The 20752-nt window shown below is 36.4% G+C and overlaps 3 protein-coding genes and 1 non-coding gene across 6 annotated transcripts; 3 read left to right on the top strand and 1 right to left on the bottom strand.

Annotated features, from left to right (window-relative positions):
* The first annotated feature begins 7754 nt into the window (after window positions 1-7754).
* Window positions 7755-9962, top strand: LOC147299749 (sulfate adenylyltransferase subunit). The gene is made up of 3 exons (XM_086228646.1): window positions 7755-7994; window positions 9209-9430; window positions 9531-9962. Exons 1-3 carry the CDS (start codon window positions 7818-7820, stop codon window positions 9738-9740), a joined length of 609 nt encoding a protein of 202 aa, XP_086084772.1. The 5' UTR covers window positions 7755-7817; the 3' UTR covers window positions 9741-9962.
* A 1867-nt stretch (window positions 9963-11829) lies between these two features.
* On the top strand, window positions 11830-14784 carry LOC147299748 (rho GDP-dissociation inhibitor 1-like). Its single transcript, XM_086239391.1, has 5 exons — window positions 11830-12645; window positions 12752-12818; window positions 13351-13569; window positions 13676-13800; window positions 14374-14784. The coding sequence occupies exons 1-5, from the start codon at window positions 12385-12387 to the stop codon at window positions 14449-14451; spliced, it is 750 nt and encodes a 249-aa protein (XP_086095517.1). The 5' UTR covers window positions 11830-12384; the 3' UTR covers window positions 14452-14784.
* Window positions 14785-15940: 1156 nt separating this feature from the next.
* TRNAW-CCA (transfer RNA tryptophan (anticodon CCA)) lies at window positions 15941-16012 on the bottom strand. Its single transcript has one exon. It is a non-coding gene; the product is annotated as a tRNA-Trp (tRNA).
* A 126-nt stretch (window positions 16013-16138) lies between these two features.
* On the top strand, window positions 16139-20737 carry LOC147299746 (Ubiquitin C-terminal hydrolases superfamily protein). 3 transcript variants are annotated; one of them, XM_086243657.1, is made up of 10 exons: window positions 16139-16251; window positions 16677-17114; window positions 17220-17464; window positions 17873-17957; window positions 18206-18391; window positions 18480-18647; window positions 18759-18959; window positions 19573-19744; window positions 19868-20039; window positions 20123-20737. In XM_086243657.1, exons 2-10 carry the CDS (start codon window positions 16743-16745, stop codon window positions 20214-20216), a joined length of 1695 nt encoding a protein of 564 aa, XP_086099783.1. In that variant the 5' UTR covers window positions 16139-16251; window positions 16677-16742; the 3' UTR covers window positions 20217-20737. The 3 variants fall into 3 exon arrangements, with proteins under 3 accessions (XP_086099783.1, XP_086099791.1, XP_086099799.1); XM_086243665.1 differs by having other exon boundaries at window positions 16190-16251; window positions 16682-17114; XM_086243673.1 differs by having other exon boundaries at window positions 16230-16251; window positions 16713-17114.
* Window positions 20738-20752: the final 15 nt, after the last annotated feature.

Below are 20752 nucleotides of genomic sequence, written 5' to 3'. Positions count from 1 at the left end.
TTTTTAAAGTTAAATAGTATGTTAGCTAAATAACTAATATTTTTCATACTACCCTAATAATATATTAACACTAACATGCAATATATGACAAAATAAACACAAATCTAACACATACATATATATCAATTAAATTAAACATAAATAATTTTTAACATATTTTTAACTCTAACAAATTTTTTAACTACAACACATCAACATACAACCACAAAAAACAAATATCCAAGACATAGAAAAACCTTGTTGCCAAATCAAAATCTCCACCCAAACCTTGCTGTACCAACGGGTAGGCCTGCAAAATAAAACACAAAAAATCATAGTTTAGATCCAAATCAAACACAAAAAATCAGACCCAAATCTAAGGCAAAACTGAAAACTCAACCTAAAAATCCAAGGATGCACAAAATGAAACACCAATCGATCTTTGTTACACCTTTGCCGATCGAACCTGAAAAAAAAAAAAAGAGAAAAAAAAACCCAAAATCAGAAACTCAGAAACTCAAATCAAAGAAGGAAGACCCAAAATCAACACAAAAATACCCAAAATCAAACTCCAATCAACCTGAAATCGTGTTCAAACAAAGGAAGACCCAAATCAAACCCCAGCCGATCGAGTTCCAAAGGATGCACCTGAAAATAAAGAAAAAAAGAATATATTACGAAGAAGAAGAAGAAGGGAAGAAGAAGAAAAGAAGAAGAAGAAAAAGAAGAAAAAGAAATGAAGAAGAAGATCAGAAGAAGAAGATTACTGTGAACGGAGGCGCGCAGCGAAGGAGAGAAAATGCGAAGGAGAAGGAGAAATGAAGGGGGAAGGCTGCACAGCGTAAGTAGGTTAGAGCAATCCTGGCGGTTTGGAACGCCAGGATTAAATATGATGGCGGTCCAATCCGCCAGGATTGAGATTGACCGTAAACTAGTCTTCTGAACGCGGGAATTTTCCCACTTGTTTAATCCTGGCGGATGTATCCGCCAGGAATGAGTAATCCTGGCGGTTTAATCCGCCACAACTGAGTAATCCTGGCGGTCCCTTCCGCCAGGATTGAGTTCGACTCTCAACACGCGTTCTGAATTAATCCTGGCGGATATAACCGCCACGTATGAGTATTTCTGGCGGTTTAAGCCGCCATAATTGAGTAATACTAGCGGTTTTATGTGTCCGCCATGAATAGAGTAGTATTCGCGTCGGATAAGACTAATCCGCTAGCATTGTCCGCCACAATAGACAGTTTTTGTAGTAGTGGTTTACTCCAAAACCTTTCCAAGATTGATTCCTACTCACGACCCTTCACTTGTTTGTCACTCAAATCATACCAATACTTTCTCAATACTCAATTCGATCAAATCGGTATAATAATCGCCTAATCATCATTTATTTACTTCTACAATAAACATGTCTTTCCTAATTCAGCCATTATCCTCAGGACAAACTCTAAAATTCCAAATTAATTCCTTAACCTCAGATCCACATCAATTCATTCTTATGATCCAAATCCTACCCTTAGCCTTCCTAACATAAAGCAACAAACACATGAAACAAACCATTCAATAATAGTACTCTACATTAAAATCCGATAAGTATCATTCACAGTTCAACTACGTAACAGACCGAAATACCCTTCACAGTGCCATTGCTCGGATACCAAATCCGGCAGCATAACGACATCGGGAATGAGATTTCCCGAACCCGTGTACCTGTTAGGACCAGACAACCAACTTAAATATAAACAGAAATTTCACAGAATTCACCAAATAACCTCGGAGGGTCTCCTAGAAGTTCAATTTGGGCAAACAGAGACAAATAACCGCTGAGCCGCCGCCACAAGTGGCGGAGGCAGTGGTGGCAGCGGCGACAGATCCTAAAAAAAAATTGGTTTTTCAACTAAAATCAACCCCAATCAACCTAGGCACTTCAATTGGACCAAAATCAACTCAGCATTCATTCAAATATGCTCAATTCAAGGTAAACCCGAAATGGGTACAAGCCCTAAAATTTTCGATCTCCAAATTCTCAAAATTGACACGCAAGAACAAGGGGGAAAGAAAGCCCATACCTAGAGGACCATTTCTCATAACTGGATCGAGGGCCAAATCTCGCCGGAAAAGCTCGAACTGGCCGGAGAAGCCGCCAGCCTGAAATTTCTCGATCTGCCACCGTGAGGGGTCGTCGGAGCTAGGGGAGGACATGGCTGGACTCGCCGGGGCCTGGGGAAGAGAACCTAGGTGGTCTGGCGTCCCGTCGTCGCCGGAAAAAGGAGATCTCCGGCGAGGGCCTCTCTCGGTCTTCTCGTCGATCCGTCGCTATGGTGGCTCAGGTGGGTGATCGGCGGCCAGGGGGAGGAAGAGGGAGGGACGGCGAGGCTGGTGGGCCGAAAACCCAGCCCATCCGCCGCCGGACGCGCCGCCACGCGCCGGTGGCAGATCGGCGAGAATGAGAGAGGGAGAGACACGCGGGAGAGGGAGAGGATCGGGGAGAGAGGAGAGAGAATGAGATAAAAATCTGGTTTTTGGGTTTTAAAACCCACTTTTGTAAAATTTACAAGTTTGCCCTTTACTTCAAATGCCCGTAACTTTCAAACCATAACTCCGATTGACGCGTGCCGCATGTCTACGAACTCGTGAACTCGAGACCTTTCCAACGTGCCCAAAGTCAAAGATGAAAGTCCATTAGTTTTAAAAGTCAACTTTTGAGTCAAGCCCAATTTAAAATAAAAATTAAAAATTAAACCAAAACCTTTTAAATTTCCAAATAAATTCCCAAAATCCTTAAAATAAATTCACAAAATATTTAAAATAACTCCTTGAAAAATGCGGGGTCTTACATTTACCCATTTCTCTATTCATTTCCCTACCATGCTTTTAATCTTGGCCATTAACCCTCCCACCTTATTCTCTTTCTTTCTCTCTCTACTCTCTTTTTGATGGCCAAGATTAAAGCATAGTAGGAAAATGGGTAGAGGATCTTGGTCCTTGATTTATAATTGTACTAGAGGCAAAATAAAAAGTCATTAGGCTTTAAGGTTATATTATAGCTAGTCCCCAGCGCCCTCCCAAATTCCTAGCTAGCTCTGCCCTTGCTCCCTTGCTAGCCTCCATATATAAGGTTGAGGTCGCCGGCCTCCTTTGATATCGTTTCCAATGAAAGAGAGAAAGAGAGAAAGAGAGATAAGAGAAAAAGAAATAGAAAGAGAGAAGAATGGGTTGCAGTGGAGGAAGGGAGTTACTAGTGGTGGGCCAACGCCAAAGAGAGAGGGCTGATAGTCGATTGTTGCTTTTTTCTTTAAGTTTATGAATTTGCTTTTTATCACAAATGATCCTTCAACTTTGATCTATATATATATATATATTTAATCCTTAAAGTGCATTTTCACTCAATGTGGTCCTCCATATCACCACCGCCAAGGAATAAAATTTCGAGTTTCGAGGAAATTTCGATGGAAATTTTGAAGATTTTTAAATTTCGACAAAAATTAGACGGAAACGACGGAAATTGCTATCAAAATACGGAAATTTTGAATGAAACTTTACCATATATTTATTTAACATATTATTTACTAAATTGATAAAAAACATTGACGAAACCAAATTATATAGTAGGTTTCATGTAATATAAGATGAATATAATGCGCGATGGAGGCAAATACTGTTAAATAAAATTAGTATAATGAATAAATGAAATTATTATATTCTTTATACTCTATAATCTATACACTAAATCCTAATACTAAACCTATATACTCTATATACCTAAATACTCTTTATACTCTATAATCTATACACCAAACCATATATACTCTATAATTTATAGTCTATATTGTTTAGGATATGATATAGGATATTAGAGTTTAGGTTCTTTAGAGTATATATTTTTGATTATTTTTTATATAGAAATGTATTAAGGTTTAAAAATAACTAAACAAAACTCCAAAACGGCCAACGAAAACCCAAAATTTGTTTTTTCCAAATTTCCAATTGCCTAAAGGCTTCAAACCTAAATTATACACTCCAAAGATACTTTTCTATGCTCATGTTGCTCAAATCATGTTTTTCAAATAAAATATTATGTAAGAAATAAATGATAAAAAATAAATTGAAATTCATTGCGGGCCTTGTGGCATAGAAACTAACATTATAAATAAGTCCATTCAACATTTTAATTTGAATAAAATACCATTTTTAAATTATGAAATAAATGCAACTTGTAAGTAGTAGACTAGTAGTACACTAGTACGTGAGCATAATGTGGTTGGTGGGGGTGGGATCAAAGGACATGAAATTAGTTTGATTAACTAATGACATGATTGAGCCCGAGAGCCCAGCCAACCAAGAAGTCTAATATATCTAATCAATGGGAGTTGTAGGCTTTTCAGTAAGCTTCCTCTTCTTTTCTTTTTTATTTCCTTTTTTATTTCCATTCCTTTCATTCCCCATTTCCCCGTGACTCCCCACTCCCCAGTACCCACTCTCCTATTCCTCTCAGTCTTCTCATCTTCTCTTTCTCCCTCCCAGTACGCCTTCACTCCCTCGCTCCCTGATTTCTTCTTTCTCCTCCCTCCCCCTCCCCCTCCCAGATCTATTCCTCCTTTCTCCCTCCCCAATCTCCCTCTCTTCCTCCTCTCCCTCCCCAATCTCTTCTCTCCCCCGATTTCTTCTCTCTCTAATCTCTTCTCGCCCCCTTTCTTCCTCAGTCAATAAAAACACCTCTCCTTCCCAGAACCTTTAAAGGAAAATGGACGATCTCTTTTCTCCCTTGGGCGGATGACTGGGTCTGTGAATTCGATCGAAATTTCACCGAAATTTTGCTCAAATTCACCAAAAGATGCCGTGAAGATGCCTCGAAATTTCGGCGCTCGAGCGAAATTTGACGAAAAATGGATGAACATGTGATAAAATTTCCATGGCTCTGAAAAACGAAATTTTCGGCAAAATTTCGCCCAAAATTTCGAAATTTAACTCCTTGACCACCGCACATCAATGTTGCTTTTCTATTCAATTCTATTTGAATTGCCATAAACATGCAAATGGTCATGTGCAATGCACAAAACCTTTTTCCAAGAGTAAAAATGTTTTATGGGAATTTTTTTTTTTGTCTGTTTTAATTATTTTATTTTTAATTCTTTTTAGAATTTTTTTAAGGGAAAACTTGGAATTAAAAAATGACAAAAAATTTGTAGGGCCTTTTTGGATGGTTATGGGACGTGTGAAGATCATTTTGCCCTTGGAAAAAGGATCACATATACTGTACATGACAATTTTTGACAGAAATTCGGACGGAATACAACGGAATGACAACATTGATGTGTGGTAATAAAGATGGAGGACCACATTGAGTGAAAATGCACTGTAAGGACCAAATTGATATTTGGGTAAAAATTGAGGGACCATTTGTGATAAAAAAAAGCTTTTTGAGTTTAATGTTTTATATAAACAAAAGGTTTTTTTATCACATGTGGTTCCTCAACTTTCACCTAAATATCAATTTGATCCTTAAAGTGCATTTTCACTCAATGTGGTTCTCCATTTTTATTACCACACATCAATGTTGTCCTCCTATTGTATTATGTCCGAATTCCCGTAAAAAATTGTCCTGTATAATGCATGTGACCCTTTTTTGAGAGCCAAAATGGTCTTCACACATCCCATAACCACCCAAAAAGACCCTACAAAATCTTTAAATCCAAGTTTACCCTTTAAAAAAAATACAAAAAAGATTATAATTAAAATAATTAAAAAAAATAAAAAAATTATCCCTAAATCGAGTCTTAACACACCCTCTCTAGGTGTGTTAAGACATTTTTACCCCTGAAAAAAGGTTCCTTGCAGTGCACGTGACCATTTTTTACAAGAATTCAAATGAAATTAAACGGAAAGGCAACATTAATGTACGGTGGTAAATTTGAAGGACCACATTGAGTAAAAATGCATTCTAAGGACCAAATTGATATTTTAGTCAAAGTTGAGGGACCATTTGTGATAAAAAGCCCAAAAAAAAAAAGGAGTATAGTACTAAGGAATTTTGAGGTATGAATAGAATCCCTGCTAATCAAATTAGATAAGAAATGGCGCCAATGACCATTTGGTTAATGGTGGTATCCAATTTTCCCTTTGTGGGATAAGGTCTTGAATATAAATATCATGGACGATAGTAGTTACTTAAGAGAAGAAAATTGAAATAATTAATCTATGATACATAATAATTATATTGTATAATATGTAATACACCTATTCTAAAAAGTTAATAATAAGGTTAATATTATTAAGAATCAGGTACTGAGCGTGAATATTTTTCAGGTATCATTCTTAAGCAACTGTCTTTTACGATTTTTCCCTTCTATGGTTTTTGAGTTATTAACATATTTAATTTATGCATGGCAAAAAAAAAAAACGTATTTAATTTATGAAAGAGAAGACGGTTTTTGTTTGGTTTGTTTGGCTTAGTTTCTTGGTTTTCGATGTTCTCTACTCTTAATTTCTTCTTCACTATTTGGTTTTGAATGTTGATGTTCATCAATCATTACAGTTTTCAAGTTTGTTTGGCTTCGATTTGATGCTTAATTTTTGTTCTCAATTTCATTTTTCAATTTTGATTTACTGACTTATTATTACTTATTTCGCGGTTTTCTTCTTCGTGATTTGAATTTTGATGTTGTTGTTCATCAATCGCTACAATTTAAGGTTTTTTTTTCTTCAACTTGATGAATAAGTTCTGTTTCAAATGTTATTTCTAATTTCAATTTATTAATTTATAGGTACTAATTTGCTTAATTTCGATTTTTCTGTTGAGATTTGCATATTCAAATATGTTTGATCTTCACGCTTTGTGTAGCTGATTTAAGTACATTTAATTTTATTTTGCAATTTTTAGCTCATTGCTATCTGAAGATTGAGTTTTATAATCGAATTCTAGATCGATTTGTTGTGATCGAGCTCATTGGAAAGTCTGTCTACAGATGTAGTTTTAATTAAATTGTTTGCAAGTACACCTTATTTTCTGGAAGATAGCTTTTTTTGGAAGATGGCCCGCAACTTATGAATGGGAACATTGTTGGAATTATGTTATTTTTTCATGTCCTTTTCGTCCTTTTATGGCATGCAAATCCAGGCCGGGGTCTGCAAGTTATAAATAGGTCTTTAAGTGTTTTTTATTAAATATATATGTTATAAACTTATATCTTATGAGTGTCGCTATTCGGACTCAATTTTTTTTTATCAGTGGCCCCAATAATGTAATAACATGTTAATTTTCAATTTTATTCTAATGTAAATTGACGGTTGAGGACAAATATTTAATTGCTGGGTATAGTAAGTAGAATTGATGAGTGTAATATTGGGTTTAGTTATTGAGTTTTAGTAACAGTAATGCTACACTTACCACATTTTTATACCACAATTTCATACCATCTTACATGGCATTCATACATTGGACACTAAAAATTAAAAAATAAAACCTAAAAAAGAAAAACGAAATAATCTTCTAGTAAAGTAATGACACATTATGTGAGTAAGGATAGTTAAAAAAAACATGTTAGGTGTACTAATAAGTTTTAAAAAATTTTAAAAATAAAGATGTATGTAAAGAATATATTGAGGCTATTGATAAAAGATTTGGGACCGAATAACAGCATCCTAACTTATCAGTACCTTATAAGTTATAACCCAAAAAATATAGATATGAAATGTTTGGAGTGAATTGTAAAAAAAATTGTTACCTGATTTTTCTCTTTTGGCGAATAAACAAACAAACAAACGTTTACTAATCCTCCTGACCAGAAGAAAAACGTTTACTATCCTTAAGTTTCTAACAGAGAGTGAATGCGCAGACCATGGCGCTGGTTCTTAACCTAAGCGCCCCATCCCCCACCCTCTTTCACTCGTCTTCGACCCGTCCCCTGCCAACTCGTTCCCGTCAAGATGAAACAACCCGAGATTGGACTTCTCTGCTCCACAAGGTCAAGTGCCACGGCAGGTTCTCTTGCCTTTTCTCAGACAATCGCAGAGAGGTCATACATTTCGCAATTTCAATTAAGCTTTCTCCTTTTGTTTGTTTTTTTTTTTTTTCACATTTTATGTTATACTGCGTTCAATCGGTGGCTTTCAAGTTCTTGTTTTACTTGGATATGAAAAACCCATGTTTCAAATTGTCCAAAAGAGATAAAATAAAAGAACCCAAGTTACATATTTGGCAGCTGAATATATGGGTTTGAACAATTTGTGACAAATTGAGCAATTAGGCTCAGTTGCACTATAGTCTAAGACATGGAGGAAAACAAACAAGAGTTTGATGAGGTTGAGTGGTATGCTAAGAAGATGTTCAAATTATAAAGCATTTCTTTAGGTTGTATCAAGTTTGTTTGTTTTTTCTTTTAAGCTGTGGTATTGTGTCTCCTTTGCCATCTTTACCTTGTGCTATTTGAGGATTGCATACTCAGTTGAATGGAGAGTGGAGTGCTATATATGAATTGTCGACTATATCGAAATTGTGTGTTTTTAAGTGCTCGTGCAAATTGAGTTTTAGGAACTTTACGCATTGTTGTGAATTTTGGATTACAGTAAAGACTGTAAAGTATGTTTTAGTTTGAGCATTCATTGTGTTGGAAAATCACAAAGAATCAAATTGCTGAGAACAAAAACATTACTTCTTTATAAGTATTATTCTGTGAATTCATTGCTTTATCAAAAAATACAGATGAAAATTAGGCAGTTAGTCCTTTAAAAGAATATTTGGGTAGTTACAGATTTCTTGGTGGATCCTCTTTCTCTTTTATCATGTGCTGAAACTTTTTTTTTTTTTTTCCTGTTTCCTCCTTGTTAAAGCAAATGAACCAATGAATTATAAAGGTGCAAACAAAAGATAGTTCTACGCAGCTTGCAAAAGCCTTTTCCAAACTTAGAGTAAACCAGTTTGATCTTGCCTGATAATGTGTTTAGGATTCATCAAGGATTAAGGATATGTTTAGTCTGGCTGTCATTTAACACAATCAATTGTTTCTAGGTATAGGACCATAGATAAGGTCTAAGCCACACAAGCACATCGACATTAAGACAAATAACAATGTCTATCATAATATATATAAGTTAGTGGTAGGAGAAGTTAATTTGGCCTCTTGGTCACTCCTTTCATCTTATTTAATTGAATACAGCATACCATGGTAAGGTTTAAATGTAGGTCTCTTTTCCCTGAATGAATTTAACTTTTCCATGTCTATGGTTCCAGGAGCAAGCTAGGAAAGCATTAGAAGGTGCACTCGGTGGAAAGAAAATTGAATTTGAGAAATGGGACAAAGAGCTTAAGAGAAGAGAGGAGGTGGGTGGAGGCAGTAATTCTGGTGGTGGGGGTTGGTTTGGGTGGGGCGGAAGGTTTGGATGGTCCAATGGTGACCATTTCTGGCAAGAAGCACAACAAGCAAGTCTTGCTGTGTTAGGTATTATTGTGATGGTAAGCACTTTCTTTGTTCCATTGTGCTGTAAATATGTAGACACTAGACACACACTCACTCTAACTCACTCTCTCATAATCTTATTCTTCCATTTTTTAGTATCTCATAATTGCAAAAGGAGATGTGATGCTCGCTGTCATCTTCAATCCATTGCTGTATGCCTTGCGAGGGACAAGAAATGGGTTCGCTTTTGTTACTTCTAGAATCTTAGGGAAGACATCACCAGATTTTGATAATAGCTCTAAGAAGGAAGCCTACAGGAGTGTTTCCGCTAAAGAGAGTGTAGTGAGAAAATGGGGAAGTGAGTGATAATTTTGTTTCAGGTTTGTGATCACTTTGGACATGCATTGAGAATGTAGCCACTAATTTTGTATCCTATCCTCTTTTTATCTGCATTCCAGAATGTGTTTGAATTGCTAGCAATGCCAAGCCGTGATGGGTCTACCTAGAATTTTTGTATGCTAACTTTGCAGTCCCTGGCATCCAGAATGGAACTTTAGACTGCACATAAATGATTATTTTATTCTTCCATGTCTTGAAAGCAATTTGGATATATTTCTTCTCCCAATAAAATACTGAGGGAGTTTCAACCTCGTATGTAGAACTGAATCAGTCCATGTTCTTTCCAATGATATTTGGATGCACAGATTGGTATTTATTTATGGACACATATTCAAAGTACAATGAGAAGAAAACAGACAATGAGGACTGCCATCGAAATACTAAACTGTCCTTATCTTTGTGCATTTGATAGGATAGACAGCATTAACTCATTTTAACATATGAAGGCCCAATTTGTGTGCTCTCATTGGCTTATTTCACAATCATCTGAGCTGTATTTGCTAGTACAAACACTTGGTGAGACTTAATGTTGACACTCGACAGCACACAGCCATCACTGTTATGGCATTTATAGCCATCTCTAATGAGCATTGAGCACCAGCCCTGCTCAGGGAGTACAGGTCTAAGTGAACTCAGGTCTTTCTTTTTTTCTTTATAAAGGTGTTAGCATCATTGGCAGTTCTAGTGTAGCGGCTTGTATGGTACGAACAATTAGTCACTTTATGACACAATTAGATCTTATGGGATTTATTTTTCACTGTGTTATAGTATTATTATCAAATATAATTATATGTCATTCGGTCATTTATAAAAAATGAACTTGTATGGTACATGAATGTGTATGCGGGAAAAAAAGAGAGGATAAATTCATAACATTTTTACTTATGTACGAAAATTGTGAGTGATTTAAAAAGTACGTGTATTGTAGAAAAATGGTAGGCCATAAGCACAAAACAGGGTCAGGGTATACTGAATGCTAATATATAATAATGCCCTTGACAAATTCCTATTATAGGCTTTAATAGGGTACAATAATAATGCCATCATTTCAGACCAAAAACAAAAAAAATGCCATCATTGCTTGATTCCTCGACTTTGGGCTGTTTAATAATTTGGTAGTTTCAAATGATCCCTGTTACATAACATTACTGAAATTTAAATCCACCATTAAAGCTCAACCTACCAAATTGAATTGAAAACAAATGTCATGCATACGTGTGTTCTGAAATTGCTATTATCATACAATTTTGGAATATACCATTTTGATTTCGAATTTTATATACCATTTTGGAATATTATCATGTCAGCGTTTTTTGTCAGGAATCACAATAATTCCACTATCATTGGCCATCACAATTATTACTAACCAGTCTTATGCATAATCCATAACAATACTAATATGAGATGAATTTTGCTCATAACAAAATTCATAACACAGAGCCCATTTGTCTTTTTTTAATTTTCTTTATAGAAACTACAATTTTGGGAGGGTGTGCTGCTTATATAAAAGCTAAGAAAAAAAAATTATATATATATATATATATACAGGCTCCTTCTGTTGAGGTATACCTCAACTTATTTATGTTGAGGTATACCCTGTTGGGGCCCACACGAGTCGTTTTGTGTCGATCCGAACCGTTCAATTTTTACATCTCCGTAGATAGATCATCCTTGCAAAAAATTAGCCAAATCGGAAATCATTTGCCTATCTAACTTTGATCAAATAAATGGACGAACCAAATATTTTCGATGAAACCGTCCATTTGTTTTATCAAAGTTAGATAGGCAAATGATTTCCGATTTGGCTAATTTTTTGCAAGGATGATCTATCAATGAAGATGATCCTTGCGAACGGTTCGGATCGACACAAAACGACTCGTGTGGGCCCCAACAAGGTCATACCTCAACATAAATAAGTTGAGGTATACCTCAACAGAAGGAACCTGTATATATATATAGAGATATACATATCCATAAGAAGGGGTCAAAGTACATCATTGGTCCACCCAATCTTTTGAGGCTATAGGCTAGGCTGTCTCATCTGATGTGTTTGTTTGTGTGTTTCAAATTTCCTGAAACAAATTGAAAAAGCCCTCCTCCTCGAATTTTGGTCTTCGTGGAAGCTAGTGCAGCAAGAGTGACCCTCACGATCTCGCCACCCTTTTCTCTCTCGCTCTTCTTTTTTTCCCTTTTTCCATTTCTTTTTCCCCATGGAATGACTCAATTTCGGATCACCACACGACCATTTCCTCTCCACTTAAACTCTTCTTCCTAAACAGTCCCTCTTCTCCACCTCTCCTCTTCCTTTTTTGTGTTGGGGTCTTTCTTTTCTTGCTACAAGGGTTATCCTTGTTGGGTTTTCTTGGGTTTTCTGTTTTATCTTTTGGGTTTCTTTGACCCAAGTCTTGTTATACTAATTTCCCTTCTTATATTTTATTGGGGTCTCTCCATTTTTGTTGTTTTCATCACACAGATTCTTCTTCCAAGTGGGGTCTTTGGCTTGTTCTTTTGCCTTTTCCAATCTTGTTCTGTTTTTGGCACTTGTACTTGGCTTGTGGGTCTAAATTCTCTGTGCCTTTTGATCTTTTCTGTTGAGGTTGATAGGCTGTTGATGTCTTTGGCCGTTGGAGTGGTTTCAAGTTCCAAAAACATGGGTTTGGATGGCCAAGGCAATGAGGCTGAAGTTTCAGAAATAAAGAAGGTTACTGATGAAAGTGGGGATGAATCGTCCACAGCTATGACCAGAGCACCGAGTGAAGCTTCCATGTATGTAACTGAGGATGATGATGACGATGATGATGATGATAAAGTTACAAAGAAAATTGAGTTGGGTCCTCAGTGCACTCTCAAAGAACACATTGAGAAGGATGCGGTTTGTATTTTAATTCTTCTTTTCTTGCATAATTTTTTCAGAAATGGCCTTCTGGTTTTATATGTGTGTAATGTTGTTTGTTTATGGTGATAATTTGAGGTTTTAGGACGATGAGAGCTTAAGGAGGTGGAAGGAACAGCTTCTTGGGAGTGTGGATGTTAATTCTGTTGGAGGTAATCATTGTAACTAGTCAAATTGTTTTCCTCTGAATTTTCCCTTTCATATTAATACTGGGGTTCCAAATTTTGGCCTCTTCATATGAATTTTTTTTGTCACCTTCAGAAGGCATGACAAGGTACACTCTTGCAAGTTGCAAGATTATATTTTTCTTTGTATGAGTTCTATTGGGATCAGAAGGCAAACTTGTTTTATGCTATGAATTTTTTTCGTTTTTGATACTTTTGGCCCCTCATCATTACTCATCTTATTATAGTAAAAAGTAAAAACTAATAAGTCTTGTCATATCAGAAATCCCATTCAATTTCTTCTCATTAGAGTTGAATCTTTGGAATTTAGAGGGGATTCTGTTAGCATGCTTTTGCATACTTAGCCGTTTCTCGGTGTATCTTCTAAATTTGGTATAGCAGATATTTGTAATATTTCATTTGTCCCTGAATGTTTCCTTCTATGCTGGTGCATTCATGTAGCAGTATGCAATTTTTATGTTTTCTGATGGAACAACTCTGTTTCTTTGTTTGTCTGTAGAAACTCTAGAACCAGATGTTAAGATCCTGAGCCTCGCAATTAAATCCCCTAGTAGATCTGATATAATTCTTCCTATTCCTGAGAATGGAAACCCCAAAGGCTTGTGGTTTACTTTGAAGGAAGGTAGCCGTTACAGCCTTGAATTCACTTTCCAGGTCAAAAATAACATTGTTTCTGGTCTCAAATACACTAACACCGTCTGGAAAACTGGTGTAAAGGGTAATCTCTCTCTCTCTCTCCCTCTCATATTATGCAGCAGAATAGATAGATTGATCTTTATACTGTTGGGATTAGATATTTTCCTTCTTACGGATCCTTGTTGCAGTTGATAGCACGAAAGAGATGCTTGGAACCTTCAGTCCACAGGCAGAGCCTTACACACATGAGATGCCTGAGGACACAACCCCATCTGGCATATTTGCTAGGGGATCTTATTCAGCTAGAAGCAAGGTAAGTTAGACCAGTGTTTAATGTTTTCATAACCTCTGATTTGCCTAAATTTGACCAAATAATTTAAGAGGAAGTGGGATATGGGCATAAAACTGATAGATTTGTCACACACACAACCATTATGCATCTATTCATAATATTAATCATCAGACAAGAAATGAATGAGAGCTTTAAGATTTTACTCCCAAATTTGATCATCTGCTTAATCATGCACTCCGTTCACTGTCTCACTCTTGAGCATATATGTGGGACATCTGCATTCATGCTTGTTTTGAAAAAGGAAAGTTCAATATGATACATATGTTTTTCATTATGTTGATATTGATGTTATTACTTTGAGTTAACGCCTCTCTTCATTGCATGAATGGAAGTACCTATCCATGATCAAATCAATTTGTTGCCATCCCATGTGCTACAAGAACTATATATTTAAAGTTCAAATTTGTGGTCCAACTAATGTCTGGACATGAAACCTTCTAGTTCTGGATCTCTCTCTCTTATCAATAAGAGCTTCAAGTTTAAGATTTAATCTTATTAACTTTCTTGGTTCTTTTTTGTTTCCTTGTGGTCCAGTTTCTTGATGATGACAACAAGTGCTACTTGGAGATCAATTACACATTTGATATTCGGAAAGACTGGCAATCGGCGTAAACTGCTGTTTCATTGTTTTGTAGTCCATGGTTCTTCAAGCTGAAATCTGCTTCAGTGTAAACATGTCAAGTTCCACTGTCTGATTTGTTTTCCAATCGTGTCCGAGACTGGCGACTTAAACAATGACTGAGAGCATCCTTTGAAAAAGAGGGGAAGGGAAAAGTAGAGAGAGTAAGAGGATATTGTTTTGGTAGGGAATTTGGCTAATAAATTGAGCTTAATTTGCTTGTTTGGTAGAGGCATAGAGCACTCTCTTTATCTGGGATTATTGTTTTTGTGATTTTCTCATGTTAATTGAAGCTTTACTCAAGTTGAGAAGCATTGTGTGGTGAAGGGTATGTTCTTTCCCATAATTCTACTGCCCTTTCTCTAAAGCTGCATGGTTGAGGCATGTTACTTTTAAAAACCCTTTTCTTTTTTCTTTGCTCTCTTCTCCTTCCTTCATGCACCGCCTTGTGGAAATCTTTGTAACCTAAAATAATGAGTAATGCTCTTTTGCTGAGAAATCTTCCAACATAATATTACGGCTTTTTACAAGAAAACATTTCCGTGCTAATTGTTTATGATAAATGAAACAAAGTTCTTTGGCCTTCATGTAACTAAACAAAAAAATGAAAAGTGGCCGTTTTTCTATTCTAGACAAACTTACAAGATCATCTTGCCTACCTTAGAGCAATGGCATTATGGCAGAGCCTGTGGTCCAAGTCTGAATATCAAATGAATGTTACTGTCACTCACTCCCCATTAGCTGTACTTTAAAAATATATTAGTGGGCGGGTCGATTCAAAATAGGTGTGTGGTGACTGGTGAGTATTTTGAATGACAATGGCGCCACTCTATGAAATTCGGTTGAAGAATGAAACAAGATTGTGGGATCCAAAATAATCACATGGATTAAACATAACAAAATAAGCCAATATAAATTGGGGCAAACTATTTTGGGCCAGAAAAGACTATGTTAAACCAATCTGGCTTGACAAAGGATGAGCCCAGCTAGATAGTGAGCCACTAAGCAAGAAAAGCTAATTAAATACGTGATTAATCTTATTTATGAAGGCTGAAAGAGAGTGGTTACGTGAGATCCTCGCCACAACAGCCATATCCCACCAAAATCTCTCCATTAAGGCCATGATTAATACCAATTTAACGGGCAAGGGGAGAAGAGAGATGGGGAAAGAAGCAGGCATGATGAGCCTATAAGTACCTCCATAAAAGGGGGATTTGATGAAATTTTACTAATTTTGACACCGGAGTATTTTTGGCAGGTACACCTCCATCGAATTTTGCAAACAACTCAGAAGATGGAATTCGGGCTTCTCAAAATCATCTAGGATAATCTTTGTTGGCAAATTGTCACCATGTGAGAAATTATGCTCCAACAAAGATGAATCAGTTCATCACACCTTAAACCAGATCTCATGATTGGCCAAAAAAAAAAACTCCTCATCTCATTGCATATTAAAAAAGGAGGAGAAAGAATAACAGGATTTGAACTCGACGTGAATCGAACACGCAACCTTCTGATCTGGAGTCAGACGCGCTACCATTGCGCCACGGATCCCCAACTAACCCATGTTACGCTATTTATAATGTATTTAGTAAGTCATTGGCTTGTCAAACAAAAATTAAAAATCGATACAAGTGGGTATATACAGCTTTGGGCCTATGTAGTATTAGCCCAAACTAAACGTGGATGTTTCTGGAAGGCTCAATTTGATTCTCTAACTCTAAGCCTTCATTCGCATTCGTCCGTCGGTCGAAGCCTGTCATTCTCCAACTGCAGAAACCACACTGATCCAGGTATTCTCTACCATCTTCGCTAAGCTTTTTTTTTTTTTTTTTGGCATATATATATTTTCGGAATTGAAGTTTTATAGTCAAGATAGCTTCAAATTAATCCAGACGAGAAGCTAAAGCAAAATCCTAACACGCATAACACATTTTTTTCTTGTTCTTCCATTTTCCCGCGTTTTCTTAGTAACCAAACGGAGTATCATGCTATTCTTTAGACTCGGTATATAATAGTTAAGTTTCCAATCAATAAGTTTTGTGTGTTTATTATGTTTTAAGGGGTTGATGCATTAGAACTGCTTTGTTTCTTTCTGTTGATTGCTCAAGTAGATGCTTCTAGGGTTTCGTAGATTGGACACGAATTGTGTTTTGTTTTGCCATAGATATTTTTTAAATGTTTCCCTAAATTTCTTCCTTTTTCTTTATTAATTAAGTGAAGCCCAGTTGGTGTACCTTCATTATTATTATAGAAACAGTGAGAGTTTAATTGGGTCAAGAAGATGAAATCTAAGAGAGAACATGAGGATAATGCTAATGTGGATACAGAAGGGCTTGAATCTGACCCGAAAAGGCAAAAAATGATTGAGCAAACCCCTTCATCACCTCCACCTGCCTCTGAAGGCTCCCTTCTTCCTGGTTTTAATTACGGCGACGAGGATGAGGAGGACAACCAGAGAAGGCCTCCTGTTAATGGCTATAGAGGGAATGGTGGTGATCACCAAAGGGCCGGACAAAATGGGGTTCAGCTTGAAGAAGAAGAGGATGATGATAATGATGACGACCCACATGATCAAGGACTTTATCAAGGAAAGCGGAGCCGCGAAATTGAGGTTAGGAGGGATTGCCCATATCTTGATGCCGTTAATCGCCAGGTATATTACTCTTCTTAGCAATTACAATATGGTTTTCCAGCTTGTCTATATATTACCTATGAAAAAGTTTCCATTGTAATGAATGCTTGCTTTTGCTTTATCCAGGTTTTGGATTTTGATTTTGAGAAGTTTTGCTCTCTGTCTCTATCAAATTTAAATGTGTATGCATGCTTGGTTTGTGGGAAGTATTACCAAGGAAGAGGGAGGAAGTCTCATGCATATACTCATAGCCTTGAAGCAGGACACCATGTTTATATCAATCTTCGAACAGAGAAAGTTTATTGCCTTCCTGATGGATATGAAATTAGCGATCCATCATTGGATGACATTCGACATGTTCTAAACCCAAGGTTTGCTTATGTTCAGTATTTTTTTTCTTTTTTGGTTTTTTACTTGCATCTTCTCTCTCTCTCTCTCTCTCTCTCTCTCTCTCTCTCTCTCTCTCTCTCTCTCTCTCTCTCTCTCTCTCTCTCTCTATTTTTTTTCCACATCATTTTCCAGCCCGTCTTTCTCTCTCCTCTCAGGGAAGTGTGTCCAAACATGCATCATCTTAGGTCCATAAGCTTGAATTGTGATGCTTATTGGTCATGTGAGTGTACTAAAGATATTCAATTGGTTGTGGTTGTTTCTTGTGACAGAGTTACTTGCAATTTAGTTGGGTTTTCTAGTTCTTGGTTGTAAGAGTTATAGTTGGGCATTTTTTTAAGTATGTAGATGTAAAAAAATAGTTTTCAATTCGTTTGGTTCTTTATGTATAGGTTTACTGAGGAACAAGTTGAGCAGATTGACAAAAACAAGCAATGGTCTAGGGCACTTGATGGTTCTGATTACCTTCCTGGAATGGTATTGCTTTTGTTCTTACTCGCATCTTTGTATTCTCTATGTTCTATTATATTTTCTCTCTCATTTGTGGAGATTGACAAGATTAGTCAGCCATGTTAAATATTGTGTTTTCTTGTGTCTGTGTGTGGTCTATTTTGTGATTTATCTCTATGATGGATGCACTGCTGTTACATCTTAATGATATCTAGTGAGGTGGTAATTTTGGGTCCTAATTAGTGTTACCTGTTCTTGATTTTGCAAACCTACAGGTTGGGCTAAATAACATTAAGGAGACTGATTTTGTGAATGTCACAATTCAATCTTTAATGAGAGTTACTCCACTAAGGAACTTCTTCCTTATCCCCAAGAACTATCAACATTGCAAGTCTCCGCTTGTTCATCGATTTGGGGAGCTAACGAGAAAGATATGGCATGCACGAAACTTTAAAGGACAGGTTTGATCTTGTTGATTCCGTATTGATGTCGCTAGTTATTCTTATAAAACATGAGTGTTAATATGTTTCAAATCCTTAATGTATACAGGTGAGCCCACATGAGTTCCTGCAGGCAGTTATGAAAGCCAGTAAGAAACGGTTTCGAATAGGAGCGCAGTCTGACCCAGTCGAATTCATATCTTGGCTACTTAATACACTGCATGCAGCTCTTAGAACTTCAAAGAAAAATAGCAGTATTATCTATGAGTGCTTCCAGGTTTTCTCTCTTATTCTACTTCTTCGTTCGTTGTATTGTTGTTGCTGCAGCTTAACTTGTGCCTTAAAAAAATATACTATATGTGTAATATATTCTGTGCTGATCTGATAGGGGGAACTGGAGGTTGTGAAGGAGATTCCTAAGAAAGGTATTGAGATGAAAGAAAATGGTGATGACCAGAATACAGATGGTGGAACTGAAAATAATGGCATTGTCTCAGAAACTTACAAGATGCATTTCATAATGCTTGGATTGGATTTGCCCCCACCACCACTTTTCAAAGATGTCATGGAGAAAAATATAATACCCCAGGTACCTGATGCAGTTTTTCTTGCATATTGTGATTAAATGGCAACATCTTTAATGAATAAATTATATAAAAAATCTACTTTTGTAGATCCTTATATAGTAGGAAATGAAAAAAATTACTTTTGCAGACTTTAGGTTGTATTTTTATAGGTTAATGTCTGTCCTATAATTTGCTTCAATCGACATGTCAGAAATTTGCTTCAATAACGTACATTGACTTCAAATGTATTCTAATGTGCAACTTGTGGACTAAGGTACCTTGATAGAATTAAATTCTTTTCCATCAGACTATAATTATATTACTTACGTATTGATGATTGTTTAGGCAATTAAGCTGGGGAGTTGGCTATTCCTCATATTTATTGTTCTGAATTCATTTCAACTATATAATCTAGGAACTCAAGCTTGCTTTTCTGTTCCCCTCCAATCACATATAGTTACTTAAGGTCTAATTTCAACTTAGAAACAAAAGCAGCAGGCTCCACTGTGGGGAAGAGCGAGAACTGATGATGTGATAATTTTGAGTTTTTATTTTTGGTCGGAAATCATTTTGTTTTTGTTTTCAATATGTTTTCTTATGCATTATTAATGGCCCGAAAACTGTGTTATGATTTAGGTCCCACTGTTCAACATTTTGAAGAAATTTGATGGGGAGACAGTGACTGAAGTGGTCCGACCTCGCATAGCAAGGATGAGGTATCGAGTCACCAGATTACCAAAGTATCTTATTCTCCACATGCAACGATTTACAAAGAACAACTTCTTTGTGGAGAAGAATCCCACTTTAGGTGAGATTATATGTTTCTGGACATATTTTGTATTTGAAATAATCATTTAGGGCCTCTAATGTCACATGGATCTTTTTCTGATCATGTGCAACCTTTTGCTAATTGATTATATTTCTGTTGTAGTCAACTTTCCTGTGAAGAACCTTGAATTGAAAGACTACATCCCCTTGTCAACCTCCAGAGAGAATGATAGATTGCGTTCAAAGTATGATTTGATTGCCAATGTTGTTCATGATGGTAAACCTGGCGAAGGTTCTTACAGGGTATTTGTACAGCGGAAGTCAGAAGAATTATGGTAATTCTATTCCTCATTTAATTGCATAAATGTAAGCAAGAAAAAAAAAAGTTGCAAAGTCTAACATCTGGCTATGTTTTCAGGTATGAGATGCAGGATCTTCACGTTTCAGAAACCCTTCCTCAAATGGTTGCCCTTTCTGAGGCATATATGCAGATATATGAGCAGCAGCAGTAAACATTGAAGAGTTTAAGTCCCATGGTTGACGGTTTAGGTGGTTTTTAAGCCTATGCTATTGCTGGGAGTTGAATGTTTAAATACACAAGGAAACAGAATGGAAACACATTTTGAGTTCTGCAGTGGCGGATTTGTTGGTCTGCTGGCATCTGCCTGAATTTTGGTAGCGTTGTGGTTCTATGGATTCTAAGGCTATGTTCCCTAATTTTGACTTAAAAGCCATCGAATATTTTAGTGTATACAGCATCCAGTGAAAATGTATTCTGTACTGTACATCGTCTGGCATGTAGGATTGACATCTACATCAAGTGTCCATTAATTATTTCATTACGATATGCCAGGAATTAGCTTCATCTGGTGCAAAAGTTGACACTTTGCCATCACCAAAATTTCTCTTATATGTACATTATATGTTGAGCTGGTAAGAATTCATGGATACCTTTCTCTTATAATGTGCTTTACGTTGGCTTTCAAGAGCGCATTTAGTCAGTTCCTTAATATATTTAGTTTTCCTTGTTTTCTTTTTTATTGTCCAC

This window comes from Dryas octopetala, chromosome 1, assembly GCF_963921425.1.
Source record: "Dryas octopetala chromosome 1, drDryOcto1.1, whole genome shotgun sequence".
NCBI classification, from domain to species: Eukaryota; Viridiplantae; Streptophyta; class Magnoliopsida; order Rosales; family Rosaceae; genus Dryas; species Dryas octopetala.
The sequence above is the reverse complement of the archived record's forward strand: the minus strand, read 5'-3'. Positions and strand labels throughout refer to the sequence as shown.

What these genes read in the sequence shown, in the direction of transcription:
- LOC147299749 (XM_086228646.1), top strand. Translation starts at nt 7,818, where the DNA reads ATGGCGCTGGTTCTTAACCTAAGCGCCCCATCCCCCACCCTCTTTCAC. An exon ending in TCTCAGACAATCGCAGAGAG is followed by an intron (nt 7,995 to 9,208) that starts GTCATACATTTC and finishes CTATGGTTCCAG; the next exon opens with GAGCAAGCTAGGAAAGCATT. An exon ending in TGTTAGGTATTATTGTGATG is followed by an intron (nt 9,431 to 9,530) that starts GTAAGCACTTTC and finishes TCCATTTTTTAG; the next exon opens with TATCTCATAATTGCAAAAGG.
- LOC147299748 (XM_086239391.1), top strand. Translation starts at nt 12,385, where the DNA reads ATGTCTTTGGCCGTTGGAGTGGTTTCAAGTTCCAAAAACATGGGTTTG. An exon ending in GGATGTTAATTCTGTTGGAG is followed by an intron (nt 12,819 to 13,350) that starts GTAATCATTGTA and finishes GTTTGTCTGTAG; the next exon opens with AAACTCTAGAACCAGATGTT. An exon ending in CTGGAAAACTGGTGTAAAGG is followed by an intron (nt 13,570 to 13,675) that starts GTAATCTCTCTC and finishes TCCTTGTTGCAG; the next exon opens with TTGATAGCACGAAAGAGATG.
- LOC147299746 (XM_086243657.1), top strand. Translation starts at nt 16,743, where the DNA reads ATGAAATCTAAGAGAGAACATGAGGATAATGCTAATGTGGATACAGAA. An exon ending in CGACATGTTCTAAACCCAAG is followed by an intron (nt 17,465 to 17,872) that starts GTTTGCTTATGT and finishes CTTTATGTATAG; the next exon opens with GTTTACTGAGGAACAAGTTG. An exon ending in TTATCTATGAGTGCTTCCAG is followed by an intron (nt 18,648 to 18,758) that starts GTTTTCTCTCTT and finishes CTGATCTGATAG; the next exon opens with GGGGAACTGGAGGTTGTGAA.